Source organism: Salvia splendens, unplaced genomic scaffold (assembly GCF_004379255.2).
Source record: "Salvia splendens isolate huo1 unplaced genomic scaffold, SspV2 ctg1204, whole genome shotgun sequence".
NCBI lineage: Eukaryota > Viridiplantae > Streptophyta > Magnoliopsida > Lamiales > Lamiaceae > Salvia > Salvia splendens.
The window spans coordinates 1-16,617 of record NW_024598760.1 but is presented as its reverse complement, the minus strand read 5'-3'; the positions used below and the strand labels follow the sequence as shown (position 1 = coordinate 16,617).

Sequence of the window (16,617 nt, the reverse complement as noted above, 5' to 3'; positions counted from 1 at the left end):
GTCTTCCTTGTGTGGTATGGTTGCCATTGAAAGAATCTAGATGATGTATATTGTTTTAATTATATCTTGGCAGTGATGTGTCTGAAAACTTGCTGGAAGGAGACATTCCCTTCTCGATCTCTAAGCTTAAGCAGCTTGAGCTATTGTGAGTTATATACGTGCTTTGTGCTATTTCTGATGAAGTTGTTAGTTGTTTAGCTTGATGTGCGAATTATGTACCCGTGTCAGGAACTTGAAGAACAACCAGCTTACTGGTCCAATTCCTTCGACACTAACCCAAAATCCTAATCTGAAAACTCTGTAAGTTTACTGATTGCCATCCTTGTAAGAAGTAGGCATAGTTAGTGTTTTCTGACTGTTTGTTGTGTTGGATTCAAGTGATCTTGCTCAAAACCAGCTTACAGGCGAGATACCAAGGCTAATTTACTGGAATGAAGTGCTGCAATATCTGTAAGTAATGCAACTGGATTTGCTAATCGTCAACCTAATTGTGAAAAAGAGTGCCTGTGTACTAACATGTTATTTTGCTCACTGCAGTGGTTTACGAGGAAACATGCTGACGGAACATTGTCCCCCGACATGTGCCAACTGACTGGCCTTTGGTATTTGTAAGTGCTCTTCATTCTTCTGTACTGAACTTACACTTTTAACATATGAATGAATTTTGCTGCAATCTTATGCTCGTCTATCTGTAGCGATGTTAGAGGCAATAATCTCACTGGGGCTATACCCGGCAATATTGGTAACTGCACAAGCTTTGAGATTCTGTGAGTATAATTATGATTGTTCCTTTTAAGCCTCTGTTGTTCAACTCTAATGTCTTATACCTTTGCATATTAGGGATATATCTTACAATCAGATCACTGGTGATATTCCATACAATATCGGATTTTTACAAGTGGCTACGCTGTAAGTTAACTGATTGACTTAACCTTGTATCCGGTGAATGATTTCTTGCTAGTTTTTATGGTGTTAAGGTCGAGATTGATGTAGCACGGATGCCATGGACAGGTCTTTACAGGGAAACATGCTGACGGGAGCGATCCCTGAGGTTATCGGCCTGATGCAGGCTCTTGCTGTCTTGTAAGCATACTGCTCATCTCTTGTTGAATGGTTTCTAAGAGTTATCACAAGCATACATGAAATAATCGTCTCGCTTACTTTTTTCAGGGATTTAAGCGAAAATGAATTAGTTGGACCAATTCCACCAATTCTTGGCAACCTCTCTTACACAGGAAAACTGTTAGTCTGAATTTTTTTATTGATTACTATGATTTGTTTTATTCATCAGCTCTTCTTTGAATGGTCTCTAAGGATCCAATTGTTCTACTTTCAGGTATCTTCATGGCAACAAACTTACTGGTCCAATACCTCCCGAGCTGGGAAATATGACAAAGCTTAGTTATTTGTAAGTTCTTGACTTAGTAAGCTGTTGTTACATAGCAGTTTTTGTGGCTTGATGCTAATATGGCTCATTTTGAAGGCAATTGAATGATAACCAGCTGACCGGAGGTATTCCATCTGAGCTTGGGAAACTGGAACAGCTTTTTGAACTGTGAGTCACTGTACCCTTTTTACCTTCAATCAATCATACAAGTGCTGAATGTTTTAGTTACTTCCATCAGAAATCTGGCCAACAACAACCTTGAAGGTCCCATTCCAGAAAATATAAGCTCTTGCACGGCATTGAATCAGTTGTAAGATGTCTACTTATTCTCCAGAAGTTACTTCTCAGATGTGTTTGCCTTTTTTGGTTTTGCTAACTCTAATCTTTGCAGCAATGTGCAAGGAAACCAACTAAATGGATCCATTCCCTCGGGCTTGAAGCATTTAGAGAGCCTCACATACCTGTACTTTCTACCTATTCCCTGGCTTGTTGCCCTTAGCACTCTATTGCACACATGACTGGAATAAATTGTTTCTTCTTGATCGGCAGGAATCTGTCTTCCAACGAATTCAGAGGCAGCATTCCAGTTGAGCTGGGGCACATAATCAATCTTGATACATTGTAAGATCTTCAAAATATTCTACATTGTAAGTTTAATAACTAATAACATGATCGTATCGTATGACTTTCTTCTGTTTTTCCTTTCCTTAGGGATCTTTCGAGCAACAACTTCACAGGAACTATTCCTGCCTCCGTTGGTGACCTCGAGCATCTCCTTACTCTGTAAGACTGATGTGCTTTACAGTGTTGATTACATTCATTTGCTCCTGGAAAATATGTAATTGTATGCTTTTCACTGTAGGAATTTAAGTTATAATCATCTAACCGGACCCATTCCTGCTGAGTTTAGCAATCTTAGAAGCATTCAGACCATGTGAACACCTTCCTAGTCAGCTTACCTATAGTAAATATATCATAATTTTCTCATAATTCATTCATTGTGTAGGGATATGTCATTCAACACGTTGTCGGGTAGCATCCCCGAAGAGTTGGGCCAGCTGCAGAAATAGCTTCTCTGTATGTTGATGGTTTTTTGTTGGTCCTCTTTAATAAGTTCATTTATGCTTACTTATGAACACAATTTCCTCTGAGATACAGAATACTGAACAACAACATCTCAGTGGAAAGATCCCAGAACAACTAAGTAACTGCTTGAGCCTCGATAAGCTGTGAGTCCCGCTGTTAAGAGCAACGTCTTCGTTTAAACCAGCCATTCCTTCGGTAGCTAATGATACGTTTTTCGGTCTGTTGCAGGAATATTTCATACAACAACATTAGTGGATTGTTCCTTCTGGCAGAAAACTTCTCCGTTTTTCACCTGACAGGTAGACATCAAAATCCTATTCATGTACGTTTATTCCATTGCTGTTGTTTTCTTTATGATCGCTGCTGAACTCAGCTTCATTGGGAACGCCTTACTCTGCGTCACTGGTTGGGCTCGATATGCGATCCGTACCCCTCTAAAGCTAAAGGTTCTGTATGATATCTTACTAAGCCTTGATTGCCTGATACTTGATCTCTATTTGAATTCTTGGATTCTGATTTGAGTTGCTAATGTCTCGATTCAGCTGTATTTTCACGAACTACGGTTGTATGTATCGTGCTGGGGTTTATCGCATTGTTATCCATGGTGCTAGTAGCTATATACAAGTCCAACCAACCTAGGCAGTTCATAAAGGGCTCCAAGAACTCACTGCAAGGTATGCATATTTTCTTGTTTTTCGCCCTTTTCTCTCATATATTCACACCTTCTCTCTCCGTGATCAGGTTCGTCGAAGCTCGTTGTCCTTCACATGGACATGGCGATACACACATATGAGGATATAATGAGGCTCACAGAAATTTGAATGAGAGATACATCATAGGATATGGAGCTTCCAGCATAGTATACAAAGTGTGTTGAAGAATTCCCGACCTATTGCAATTAAGCGACTCTACACGCAGTTTCCTCATGACTCTCGTGAGTTCGAGACTGAGTTAGAAACAGTTGGAAGTATAAGGCACAGGAACCTTGTCACCTTGCACGGTTACTCCCTCTCCCCCCAAGGAAACCTCCTCTTCTATGATTACATGGACAATGGCTCTCTCTGGGATCTTCTTCATGGTTCGTGCGTTTCCTTTTCATTTCACCTTCATTTCAGTCCTCGTTTGGAGATAATCTTTATAGGCCTAAGCTCGGGAATGCATTCACATAGCAGGTCATTCCAAGGTGAAACTGGACTGGGAGACGCGTCTGAGGATTGCTGTTGGAGCTGCGCATGGACTTGCTTACCTCCACCATGACTGCAACCCGAAGATCATCCACAGGGACGTCAAGTCTTCCAACATCCTACTCGATGACAACTTTGAAGCTCATCTATCCGATTTTGAATTGCAAAATGCCTCCCCACGGCCAAAACTCATGCTTCGACCTATGTTCTTGGGACAATAGGCTACATTGACCCCGAGTATGCCAGGACGTCTAGGCTGACTGAGAAGTCGGATGTCTATAGCTTTGGCATCGTTCTTTTGGAGCTCCTGACCGGAAAGAAGGCTGTAGACAACGACTCCAATTTACATCAGCTGGTAAAAAAACTCTTCAACCTTCCATTTTTTGTGTAGCCTTCCTTTCATATGCTATAACTGTGTGGAGGGCTTCAGGTTCTCTCCAAAGCAGACGACAACACGCTGATGGAGCCGTGGACCCTGAGGTGTCTGTCACGTGCATGGACTCTTCCCACGTGAGGAAAGCCTTCCAGCTGGCGCTGCTCTGCACGAAGCGCCACCCATCCGAGAGGCCCACTATGCACGAGGTGGCTAGAGTCCTCGTCTCGCTGCTCCCGCTGCCTCCTCCCAAGAAGCCTTGCGCTGCCACCACGCCTCCTAAAAGCATCGACTATGCCAAGTTCGTGGTAGGCAAGCCGCAGACTCCTCAGCAGCAGCACGAGGTCTCAAACTCCTCCTCGGACCCTCAGTGTTTGTGAGGTTCGGAGAGGTGATCTCGAAGAACACTTTGTAAGTTTTTGGCTGGTGGTTTGTGATATGATTAGATGCAACAAATTGAAATGGAGTTGAAGAAGGGATTCCCAATTTTGTTCCCTCAGTTTGATGGATTGGAAGGGAAGGAAATGGCGTATGTTTTAACAATAGGAGATCAAAAATTTGTTACTTTGTTGCTCCAAAAATTATGTACTATACTATTGTTTTAGTTTTAGTTTTATGTTTGGACTGTTTTGATATGGAAATCTTTAAGGATGTAGGCATGCAGTTTGTCCATATTTGTATTGCTGCCACTAATTAATGCTAATCACATGAATTTCGCCTCTTATTTTATTTCTTTCTCGATTTTAATTAGTTGTGCTGCATTTACTTTTAGGATATATATATATTTTTGGTATAAAAATTAATGCGTTGTAATTTCAAATTTATGCAGTTACATTTGAAGTTATAATATAGTACTAATATAGTATGAATTTAAATTATTATTCATTAAAATTAAACACTTAATCATACAAAATTAAATTCTACTTCAAATTTTTATGATTTGTAAATCTAAAAGTTAAGCAAAATTTGTCTCTATTCGTAGTGCAGGCACTTAATTATCCCATTTAAAATATAATTAGTGTGAATAACATTCTAATTACTTTAATTAATTAGGAACATAAAAGTCTTATTTGCTTTTATATAACTCACATTATTTTAAATATTATATATTTTGAGTAGTACTCCATCCATCCCACTTTAGGAGTCACAGTTGAGTTTGGCACGGATTTTAAGAAATATAAAGAAAAGTTGGTGGAAAAAGATAGTGGAATATGAGTCATATTTTTTTATATTAGTTTTATTTTATAATAAAACATGAGTGGAAAAAAGTTAATGGAATGTGAGGTCTAATACCATTTATGGAATATTTCAACCGGGACTTCTAAAGTTGGACACCCAAAAATGGTGAACCGGAACTCCTAAAGTGGGACGAAGAGAGTACTATGTTTGTTTAGATGCAGTTTTTGGAATGTATTTAGGGGATAATTACACTATACATACAAAATATTTTACCAATATTTCAAATTTGTACAAAAAGTTTTAAGTTTACATATATCATACAAAAAGTTTAATTAGTGTTTTAAATTGATACATTCCGTTTAAATCATTTAACACCGTTAACCTTTTATTATTTTATACAAAAATTATGCCAGTAATAAAAAAATCATTACTTTTCTTAATTGTTGCCGAATTTAGCGTGCTAAATGAAAATGATCCTGGGCATGTCCTTCCAAATTATGTTTTTGTGATTTGTTGTTCATTAGTCTTCTTCCTGTTTCCTTTTTGGGGTGTGTGTGAATGTTGGAGACGGTAGGTGTAGAATACGTGAACCCTAGCCGTTTTCCCCTTTAATCCCCCATCAAAATCGCGTTTTTGGCAAAAGAATACGCCAAAACAACGTACCCGGCCGGGTGGTATTATAAAGGGTAAAAATCATCCGACCGAGTGATGATTTTCGACCAGTTTCTGACCCTTTCAGCGCAGAAACACCGTACCCGGCCGGTTAATTTACAGGGTAAAAATTTACCCGGCCGCGTGAAAGTTTCTAGAACGCGCAGTGTTCTTATAACGACCATAACTTCTTCTATAAACTCCGATTGAAGCGTGCGAGATACCCACGCGAAGCTCTTTCAAAGACAAAGAGATTGATATGCATTTGGGGCTGATTGGAGTTCAAAATCTCCAGTAAAAATGGTCTCAAACCAAGCTGCTGCACATCCACATATTTTATACATTTTTCTACACATTCTTAACAAAATGGTCAACATACCAACATAATAGAGAAATAGATATAAACACGCCCAATAATAGACAAAATATGATTAAATTCATACAAAATCATTCTCTAAAATCATGTAAAATCCAAGTATGTCAATGCTAGAGAAACAACAAAATTTTCGGTATCTAAATGCAACCAGCAAGCAACTAGCTCAGTGTGTACTAAAGGAATTTCCATGAATCCATACAGATGGAGATGCTGATGAAAAGTTGCATTAACTAATGAAAAAGTTATTGAGGAATTTCTACTAGTTAACATAATCAACTAAACCAATTGTGCTAGGTAATATATAGAGAAAGAATAAAAAATTAATTAAAGTTAACTGTATTAAATGATTTAGACGGAGGGTTAAACTTTTTGTATGATATATGTGAACTTAAATTTTTTTATATTAATTTAAAATATTGGTAAAACTTTGGTGCTTGATTTGATTGATTAGATAAAACTGCAATTTGCATATTCTACAAGTTTGATCTATTTAATTTTGGGATAATACTTAATAGTATTAAGAGGCTAATTTTGGCAACATGAGACGAAGGGAAGAGGGCTTAGATGTCATCTCACAAAGCAAAGAGCAAAAGATTCCAAAACAGAATCCCATCTCTCCCTCTTCACTCAAGCAAATCACCACCTCAAACTTCACGAAAACACACACTACACTCACTGACTCACCGCCGTCGCCGCGGCCGCCTTCACATGACACAAACCCCTCCCAACGACGAATCACGCCCCACCCGCACCGGCATGAGGCTCATCGTCCCGCTGCAGGGCGTCGTCCAAGGCCGCGGCGGCATCCTCCTCGGCTCCCTCATCCCCTGCGCCCTCTTCTACTTCCTCCAATTCTACCTCAAGCGCAACCGCTCCCCTCCCCCGCCAAACCCCCCTCCCTCCCGCTCCGCCTCCTCCTCCGACCTCCCCCGCTCCTCCTCCCGCCCTAATTTGCTCTCCCGCGGCGCCTCCATGGGCCGCGTCCAGCTCTCCGCCAGGGCTAATCACGTCGCCAAGGCGAACGAATCGCCCTACTACATTGGCTTGGATCGCGTCAGGGAGGACGCCTATGATGAACTCACCAATCCCGACGGCGTTATCCAGCTCGGCCTCGCCGAAAATAGGGTAAAAATGAACGATTTGTTTCCCAATTTGGGGGTAATTTGTTGATAATTTGCTTTGATACTGATTTATTTTGCTGTTGGAATGGCTGTGAAGTTGTCATTGGATTTGATTGAGGAGAGGCTTTCGAAGAATTTGGCCGATTTGATGTCCGGAGCAGGCGGCCATCCCGGACTGAGGGGAATCGCGACGTACCAGCCATTTGATGGATTGTTGGAGTTCAAAATGGTAAGGGAAATGCCACTACATTGTTAGCTTTTGTGTTTGCTTGATTAGTACTCTGAATTACTTAGCCGTTTAGATTGGAGTAATCGTAGACAAATACGAATATGTATGCGTTCAAACACATATACACACTCTGTTAATCAAACTCACTGGAGATAGCATGAAGGATATGATTTGTAATGGTTGCATTGATCACAATAAATCTCTTGAGCTGCATAAAAGGAAAGTTGAAATTTTGCAGCTTACACGGGACGGTTACTTAAGTGAATATTTTTCGTTGGCTGCTGTTGTAGTGCCATGGATGAAGTTTGTCTGGACTAGATGACAGATATGGACTTTGGAAAATTGAAATTTTGTTAGCTGCTTTACTCTAAGAATACCGAATTGGCTTGTGTTTGCTGCTTTTCGGAGTGGTTTGTTAAGTGCTGTAGTCACTGATGCGTGTTTAAATCTGTGTGTGTGGAGAAGCACGGAGAAACTAAGTATCTTTGCCTCCACATTGAAGCAACAATGTCTCAGAAGTAATAAATGTTTGCCTAGTGTAAGTATAAGACTATTTAGTTCATAATAATTCATCAACCATAGATAATTTGTTTTTCCTGTTTTGTTCAGTTGCAAAAAAGAAGGATCTTTAAGAGAAATTTTGAGATGTAAAATAATGAGTTAATTGTGGTGATCTATAGTAGGTACTTTCGTTGACATGTTATCTGGTTTTACGAATTATTCTCGGAACATATTAGTACATCGTAATCTTAGAGATTGTATGTCAAAGTATCTGTTCCATGATTCAGTCATTTTGTTCGTTTATTTGTTCAGTGTATTTAGGGAACTATGTTCTTTATTGATCCATACGCCTTTGCCTTTTTCTTAAAATATATTATTCAAATATTGCAGGCAATGGCTGATTTTATGACAGAAGCTATGGGAAACGAAGTATCTTTCGACCCTTTAAAAATGGTTTTAACTTCTGGTGGGACTCCCGCACTTGAGATACTAAGTTTCTGTCTAGCTGATCCCGGAAATGCATTCCTTGTCCCCGCACCGTATTATCCCGGGTATTACAAGAAACCTTTTATTCTAATATTTGACCCAAGCACCATTTTTTAACGTTACATTCCAATAGTAAATTTTTGTCTTCTGTTTATGTGCCTCTTGATGTTGTTTTGCGTTATATGCTTATTACTTACCATTATATGCAGATTCGATAGGGACCTGAAATGGCGAACAGGGGTCGAACTAATTCCTGTTCACTGTCGTAGTTGTGATAATTTCGCATTAAGCATCACAGCTCTTGAACAAGCATTTAACCAGGCAAGGAAGCGGGGTCAAAAAGTCCGTGGAATTCTCATATCAAATCCATCAAACCCTGTTGGGAACATGCTGAATCCTTACGACATCCTAGACTTCGCCAGAGAGAGGAACATCCATATCATATCAGACGAAATCTTTGCTGGCTCAACGTATGGGAATGAAAAGTTTGTGAGCATGGCTGAGATAGTCGACTCAGAAGATGCTTTCAAGGACAGGGTTCATATTGTGTACGGACTTTCCAAAGATCTCTGCATCCCGGGTTTTAGAGTTGGGGTTATATATTCCTTCAATGAAAATGTTCTGAAAGCGTCCAAGAAATTAACCAGATTTTCGTCAGTTTCAACTCCAACACAGCAGATTCTGGCACCGATGCTCTCAGATAAAAGATTCATCCAGGAATACATCAATACGAACAGGCAAAGGATACGGTCCATGTATGATTTAGTCGTTTCGGGTTTGAAAGAGCTGGGACTAGAGTGCACGGAAAGCAGTGGTGGCTTATATTGCTGGGTTGATATGAGCAAATTAATCAGTCCTTATAACGAGAAAGGGGAGCTTGATCTGTGGGATAAGCTCTTAAATACAGCCAAGATCAACGTTACACCCGGGTCGGCTTGTCACTGTATCGAGCCGGGATGGTTTAGATTTTGTTTTACGACGTTAAGAGTAAACGAGGTACCTTTAGTCATGGAACGTATACGTAAAGTTGTTGAGATATGTAAACCTTCTGTATAAAACTTATGCTATTGTTTTCTAATTGGCCAGATTTAGCCATAGTTGAAATGCAGGAGCTACCTTCTTTGGGAGTTAAGTTTGCATACATATGATTGTTCTATTTCTAACTGGAGTTATCAATATTTCCTTTGATGAAACATTATATGGATATTGGCTGGGATAAACGAAAAGTGTGGGCAAAATCTAGTATTTTTTCCAAATTTTAGAAGTGGTAAAAAAATCATTAAATTCACCACTTTTGGTATTCATGTGCATTGCCAAATCCGATGCATGACAATTTCCACTACAGTAGTTATACAGAAGCTAGGAAATAATTGTTTTAACTTTATATATCTTGAATTCTCTACAATGGAGATTATGTATAGTCTAGCGACACATGAGCGAGCCCCAAGTAAATGGGCCTCTTTTCCCCTATTAGTATGATTTAATTAATTCATAATCTAACTATAATTAATTAAGTCATTATTCCAATTTAGTCCATTATCTTTCAATCGGACTAGTATTAGATATATAAATTCCAAATTTGAATCCTTGAGCACATCAATAATCAATAACGCACATAAAGTCTGACCCCAGGTCTCTGTTATCGACTATAATCAAATCAAAGTCCGTACTAAACCCATAAACTGCACTGACTTCGTAACTTGATATGTGGACGTTTACGTGAATTCGGTTAAACAAACCTTTACATGAAATTTATGCGATATCCCTTCACTCATAACACATTCAATTAAGCCTAAGATTTGTCGATGCGGCGTATGCAGGAGAAAGTTGGGAGTGCTGCATCACGTGTGCCGATGTGTGCATGGGTGCACCTTTGATTACAAGGGAGCTGGGAAGATCACTATTCACAAACAAAACCCTACTTGTAAATCTGATAAATCACACGTAGGATTTGACCCTTTCTTTTTTATGTTTTTCTAATTTTTTTTCATATTTTTTTAGTAGAAAAATTGGTCCGGAAAAACCATGAAGTTTGGTTTGTTTGTATTATTCCACTAGTGAGTATTTTCACCTCTCATATGTGGATGTCACTATACAACATTTTTTGGTTGAATAATGGAAAACAATGGTGGGTGAAATTTCATGATTTTAAAATCGGCTGATTTTTAAGTTATGGGATAAAACAGAATTTGACTCAACTTTGAATGATTTTCCCTTTTTGTTTACCTATTGATATATATTTGGATTTGTGATTGAGGCTTTTGTTTTCAAGAACCTCTTATTTTTGTGATAGTAAATGTTATTTGTTCTATATGCTTCAATCCCTTTAATTATGAGTTTTTTTTACTATGTTGGTGATTGTTTAGTTCTATATATGCTTTAATCCCTCAACTATGCTTTAATCCCTCAACTTTAATTATGAGCTTTTTACTATGTTGGTGATTATTTGTTCGTGTTGTTGCGATAATGACATGACATGGTAGGGGCAAAAGACCAATATGATTTGATAAACACGGTAGGCTTTGAATAATAAAAATGAATCCCTAATAATATGTTAACAAGAATAATAGATATTTACATTATTATGATGTTGCATAATTTACCGAATTAAAAAAAGTACAATGATTCGAACGAAAATAAATTTCATTTTGTTAAGTTCAATTATAAGTATATTTAATGATTTTTTTAAATTACTTACACGCTCACTATAAGAAGACAACTCATTTGATCCATATCATATATTTATATTTTTATGTATGTATTAAATGGTTGTAAAGGAATAATTGAATATGCATGGTCGACAAAATAGAAATTAAAAGGCATTTCTTAACCTTTTTCAAATTTTAAGATTCCTAAAGGGAACTAAAAAGAAGCAAAACTTTTCATTAATTCTTCCATATATCCAAAAGTGAAGGCCCATTTAGCTCATGAACACATGCTTATATGGCTGGCCACCATCAATCCCTTGAAAAATGCACCCTCAATATTCAATGTATTATCAACCTAATCTTCAACAAAATTCAAGAAACCCAAGCCACACCAACAACCATATAATACCTTTGATATTTAATTTTGTCCATCATATTTATACACATATGTTCTCAAATCATTCAATAGTCCATCCAAATATGGATCCCATTGCTCCACGTCTCGTACTCCCTCCGTCCCATTCAAAATGATCACTTTCTTGAATAATGATACACGAAGAAAAATGCTTCTACTAGCAAAATGTGACATTATGTAAATCTTGAATGAGAAGAAGGGAGTAATACTGATTGCATGCGCAAGAAGAATATGTTCACATGGAACTGCAAATGTACGATCTTTTTCTTTTCTTTTTTTCCAAAAAACATTTACAAGAACAATACTATATTACAATATACAGATCAGGGGTTAGAACCAACACTATCCTCACAGATCTGCAGGAATCAACCAGAGTTAATTTAATACAAAAATTCAAGAAACAAGCAAGCAATCTAGTTGAAGTTGCTGCAATGGAAAATGGCCTTAGCATTCATCTCCCTCTCAAATCTCCAAATATAATTGAGGCCGACAAGAAGCTCGGTAATGGCGGCTTCTGTCTTTTGCTGGTTTGCAAAGTAAAGCGTCTGAAGCAAAAGCACATTAGTTGCTGGGACCAGATTCTGCTGCTCCACGCTCCTCTCGCTCTGCCACTTGATCATGTTGTGTGCGAGCGGCGACAGCCACCCGAGGATCTTGTGCAGCGCCTCCCTCCACTCGTCCGCGAGCCCCGGGTCGCTCGCGGTGAACCCCACCCCCTTCAGCCGCCCCCTCAGCGCGAGGCGCACGCTGCTCGGGAGCAGCGAGTAGAGGTCGTCCCTCGCGTCGACCCCCACCAGCTGCGGCGACCTGATCATCTTCTCCATCACGATGATCAGGTTCGCGTAGTGGATGGCCAGCGCCGCCGCGCCGAGCGTGGTGGCCGGCGGCTTCAGGACCTCCGAGTTGACCTCGAAGAATTTTAATTGGGAGGATTTCATAAGAGGCCCGGACGCGAAGAGGTTAGGGTTTTCAGAGGGGTGGACGAGGGCGGACGAGGACGAGGAGATGCTCCGCGGGAGCGACACGACTCCGAAGACGAGCTTCATCCTGGCGAGAACTGCGAAAGCAGTTCTCACCAGGATCGAGGTGGCGGTGTCAAAGCTTCGGCACCATAGGGATTTCTCTTTCATGTACTTCACCTGCTGCCTCTGCCAGGTTATTCTCTGATGCAATTCGACAATCTTATGCTCTTTTACGGAGCCGGTGTCTCTGGCCTGAAGCGATTTTTTAAGGCCATTTTCGAGGGAGACGAGCTCGTCCATCTCGCGATGGAGCGCGGCCGCGCTGGCGACGAACTGGTCGAGCCTTTTCATCTTGATATCGATCTCTTTGGCGCTGAGCATCAGCCAGTTGTGGCGATCGCGGCCGGTGTCGGCGAACTCCTCGAATAGGCGGTCGAAGGAGCGGAGGGAGGCGTCCTCGCACTTCTTGCTGATGCGGGCGATGGATTTGGCGATGAGGCGGAGGTTTCCGGCGAGCTCGGCGCAGGCGAGGCCGAGGAGGAAGGCGTCGTCGTTTGAGACAATTTTACGAACACCTTCAAGGCATATGGAGTCGCCACGCAGGCGGGAGAGGTTCTTGTCGGAGAGGGACTGCCAGAGGTGGAGGAGCTTGGACATGACGGCGGCGATCTCGAATGCGAGGACGCAGACGTTGGATTTGCGGATCGCACCGGCGGGGGGCGGCGGGGCGCGGACGGAATCGAGGCTGTGGGCGATGGATCTTTTCACCTTGATCAGCCATGTTTCAAGGGCCATGTTTTAGATGGGGAGATTTGCAAGAGGTTTTAGAGATATAGAGGAATTGATAGAGAGAATGATAGTATTTGAAGAGTGGAGTGTGAGAGAGATAAGATAATGGAGGAGAGTGAGTTCTTGCAAAGCTATCATGGGATGTTTGAAAGAGAAGTATTACAAATAGGAGCAGTCCAATGGGATCATTGTGTGTGTGTGTGTATGTGTGTGTGTGTGTGTGAGTGTGTGAGAGAGGGAGTTGACAAAGCCCACATGCAAAGATGAAAACATTATCAAGAAATGGGAAGGATTATTATCAACTCTATTTTGGATTCCACTTACCACACTATATGTGGTGGAATCAATAGATTTTGGGATATACTACTTACTATACTCTTTCCATACATATGTTATACTATGTTGTCATCAAAATTGAATTTTATTCCGAAAATGACTTGTACGAATGTAGTATAAATTAAAAAAAATGTTATGCTTATATTTTAAATAGTAACTTGTGACTAGGACGTGGATGTAGAATTTGTTTTCAACATTGACTGTATACTCTATATTTCGTACTTTATTAAAAATATTGACAGAAGAATTTTTAGATCAATAATAATTTAGTAAAAAAACAAATAAGTATTTACCAATATATAGTAAAAAAACAAAAAATGGTAGGGGATGAAGCTTGTGTGTCTGCGGCACTTTCTAAGCACCATTCTCGTTTGAGATAAAATTTTATAACGGCTATTTATATTTTGTTTTGGTAATTTAGCTTGATTTTAATATCTGAAATACTTATTAACGCAATTAGTTTTAAAATTCACATAAAAATGAAAGTTTGATTTTTTATTTTATTTATTTAATTGAAGTCGTAAAAGAAACTGAATTATCTATTTTTCACTGATTTGTAGAATTAATTACATTACCAATAATTTTTGAGATATTAAAATCAAAATAAATGTAAAAACAAATCTAATTAATAAAGTTAATGTGTACTAAACATTAGACGTGTTAATGGATGATACTTATATAATATGCAGAAAATAGAAATTTCTGTATTAACCAATAGTCTTAATAAGATCACATGTATGTTTGATAAGTGATGAATATATTATATACGTCAATAATTAATATAGATCATTATAGGAATCTTGGTGTATGTTTCATTTATTCTCTTAATCATCTTAATTTAAGATTTTTTGATCCAATTAAAGTTATTATTTCCATGTCTGTTTGTTAATAATTGGCTGACATTTAATGAGCCCACAAGTATATTTTTGTTCCATTGATTGGGGTGGAAAGTGGAAACACTAGGGCATGGCATAAAACTTGCTTTTTTAATTATTTAATTGGAAGTTTCTGCATTATCATTAATAGTTCTATAATGTATATAAATACATTTTGTTAAACAATGTTATCTTTACATACATATATATTTATATAGATTATAGATTACACAAAGAAGACTATAGAAAAATAAAATACTAGAAGCATCCTATTAATCCACTCGTAAAAACTCACTATTTAATTTATGTAATCATTATATACATCAATATCACCAAATAGTTATACAAAAAAGAAGGTATTGATCAACCATATATACGATGATGAGCATATGGAAATTATTCTTAATTGTTACTCTTTTAAGTTTTTTCAACCGAGTTGAATTGTTGATGCTATTCCTTGTGATGGTTACACAATAATGATATATAGTAGGAGTATAAAAGTTAGTCAACTATATATATTACGTCACAAGAGTGCATAACTCAAGTTTGACCAAGTGATTTGCTTATTTAGTTTTAAAAATCATCAAAATTTCATGTGGGAATGTCATCACTCATGATTGTATTCCCTTGATGAATTCTACATTTGTATTTTAGGATCATCTAAAATCTTAGAAATTTCAAGTCAAAATATTTTACAATATTCACATTGTATCTTCTAGTGTTTATAATGGATTTTAGATGATCCTAAAATAGGAATGTGGATTTTAACCTTTTTCCTCTTCTTATTAAAAATGAAATATTTTTTTGTTAATCTATTTAAAATGATACTATTTCAATTTTTATTTCTCATACTTTATTTTCTTTTCATGTAATACACTTAACAATATTGCATAAAATTATAAGTCGAAAAATACTTACGACCTCTGTCCCACAATATGAGTCACATTTTGCAATTTCGGTTTGTCTCACAATAAGAGTCACATTTCACTTTTACCATAAATGATAAATAGACCTCACATTTCACCAACCAATTCCACTCACACTTTATTATAAAACTAATATATATAAGTGAGACTCATAGTTCATTAACTTATTCAAATTCAATTTTTTTACATTTATTAAAACTCGTGCTCACATTAAATGTAACTTCTAATGTGGAACGGAAATAGTATTTTGCTTTGAATGAAACGAACATAATAATATTTCTCAATTTAACACGATCAAGAGTAATAGCTATAGACACTCATTCACAATTAAAGTTATAAAGCCTTAATTTGTTGGAGGTGGTGATAATTTTGAAAAGTGGGCGTAGGCATAAACTCTTTTCGTAGGTAGACTTTTCAATTGCTTGGGGATGAAACGAGCCACCCCAAACTCACTGAAACCAAACAGACTTAAGGTTGAGCTTAGTCTGAATTTATAGAAAGACACTCAACTCAAACCAACATGATTGTGAAAAACAAAAATACAGAAACTGAGCACGACTATATCCCTAAGGTGGCTTCCATCGGCCCCTACCCTACTTCCACGACCGGCTCAAGCGAACTGCAGTCGAGAAGGAATTGAAGAACGTTACTACAAGAAGATTGGGGAAATCATAGCTAACATAAAAAACTTGTACCAAGACCAACCAGTTGAGGTCTTTGCGTGGCCGTGGCCAGATAAGCAGGACAACAAAAAGTTTATAACCATGCTTCGCATATTGGTCCGCGATTTCAGAATCAAATCCCATTCAGACTCATCAAGCTCTTCATCATTCACAAGTATATGCATTCTGGGTTGGCGCTATTGGTCCGGGATTTTTTATTATGCTTTATGTGAAGATTATAGTTAGATAGGTTTATTGGTAGTATATTTTTGGATATTTTCAATTATAGTAGGTGTACTTTATGCATTCTCTAAATATTTTATTCGGAATGGATTTTATTCAAATACATTTTCATCTTATAGAATTAACATGAGACACACAATGCAGGAGTACGAACCACAAAAGTACTCACTGGCCGGCAGTGGTAAATT

General features: G+C 38.2%; 2 protein-coding genes and 1 pseudogene across 2 annotated transcripts; 2 read left to right on the top strand and 1 right to left on the bottom strand.

Annotated features, from left to right (window-relative positions):
- Positions 1-62: 62 nt before the first annotated feature.
- On the top strand, positions 63-4,445 carry LOC121789050 (annotated as a pseudogene).
- A 2,374-nt stretch (positions 4,446-6,819) lies between these two features.
- LOC121789048 (probable aminotransferase ACS12) lies at positions 6,820-9,705 on the top strand. The gene is made up of 4 exons (XM_042187584.1): positions 6,820-7,361; positions 7,455-7,586; positions 8,478-8,638; positions 8,783-9,705. Exons 1-4 carry the CDS (start codon positions 6,945-6,947, stop codon positions 9,627-9,629), a joined length of 1,557 nt encoding a protein of 518 aa, XP_042043518.1. The 5' UTR covers positions 6,820-6,944; the 3' UTR covers positions 9,630-9,705.
- A 2,183-nt stretch (positions 9,706-11,888) lies between these two features.
- LOC121789049 (protein PSK SIMULATOR 1-like) lies at positions 11,889-13,630 on the bottom strand. Its single transcript, XM_042187585.1, has one exon. It carries the CDS (start codon positions 13,391-13,393, stop codon positions 12,050-12,052), a length of 1,344 nt encoding a protein of 447 aa, XP_042043519.1. The 5' UTR covers positions 13,394-13,630; the 3' UTR covers positions 11,889-12,049.
- Between the last annotated feature and the right edge of the window lie 2,987 nt (positions 13,631-16,617).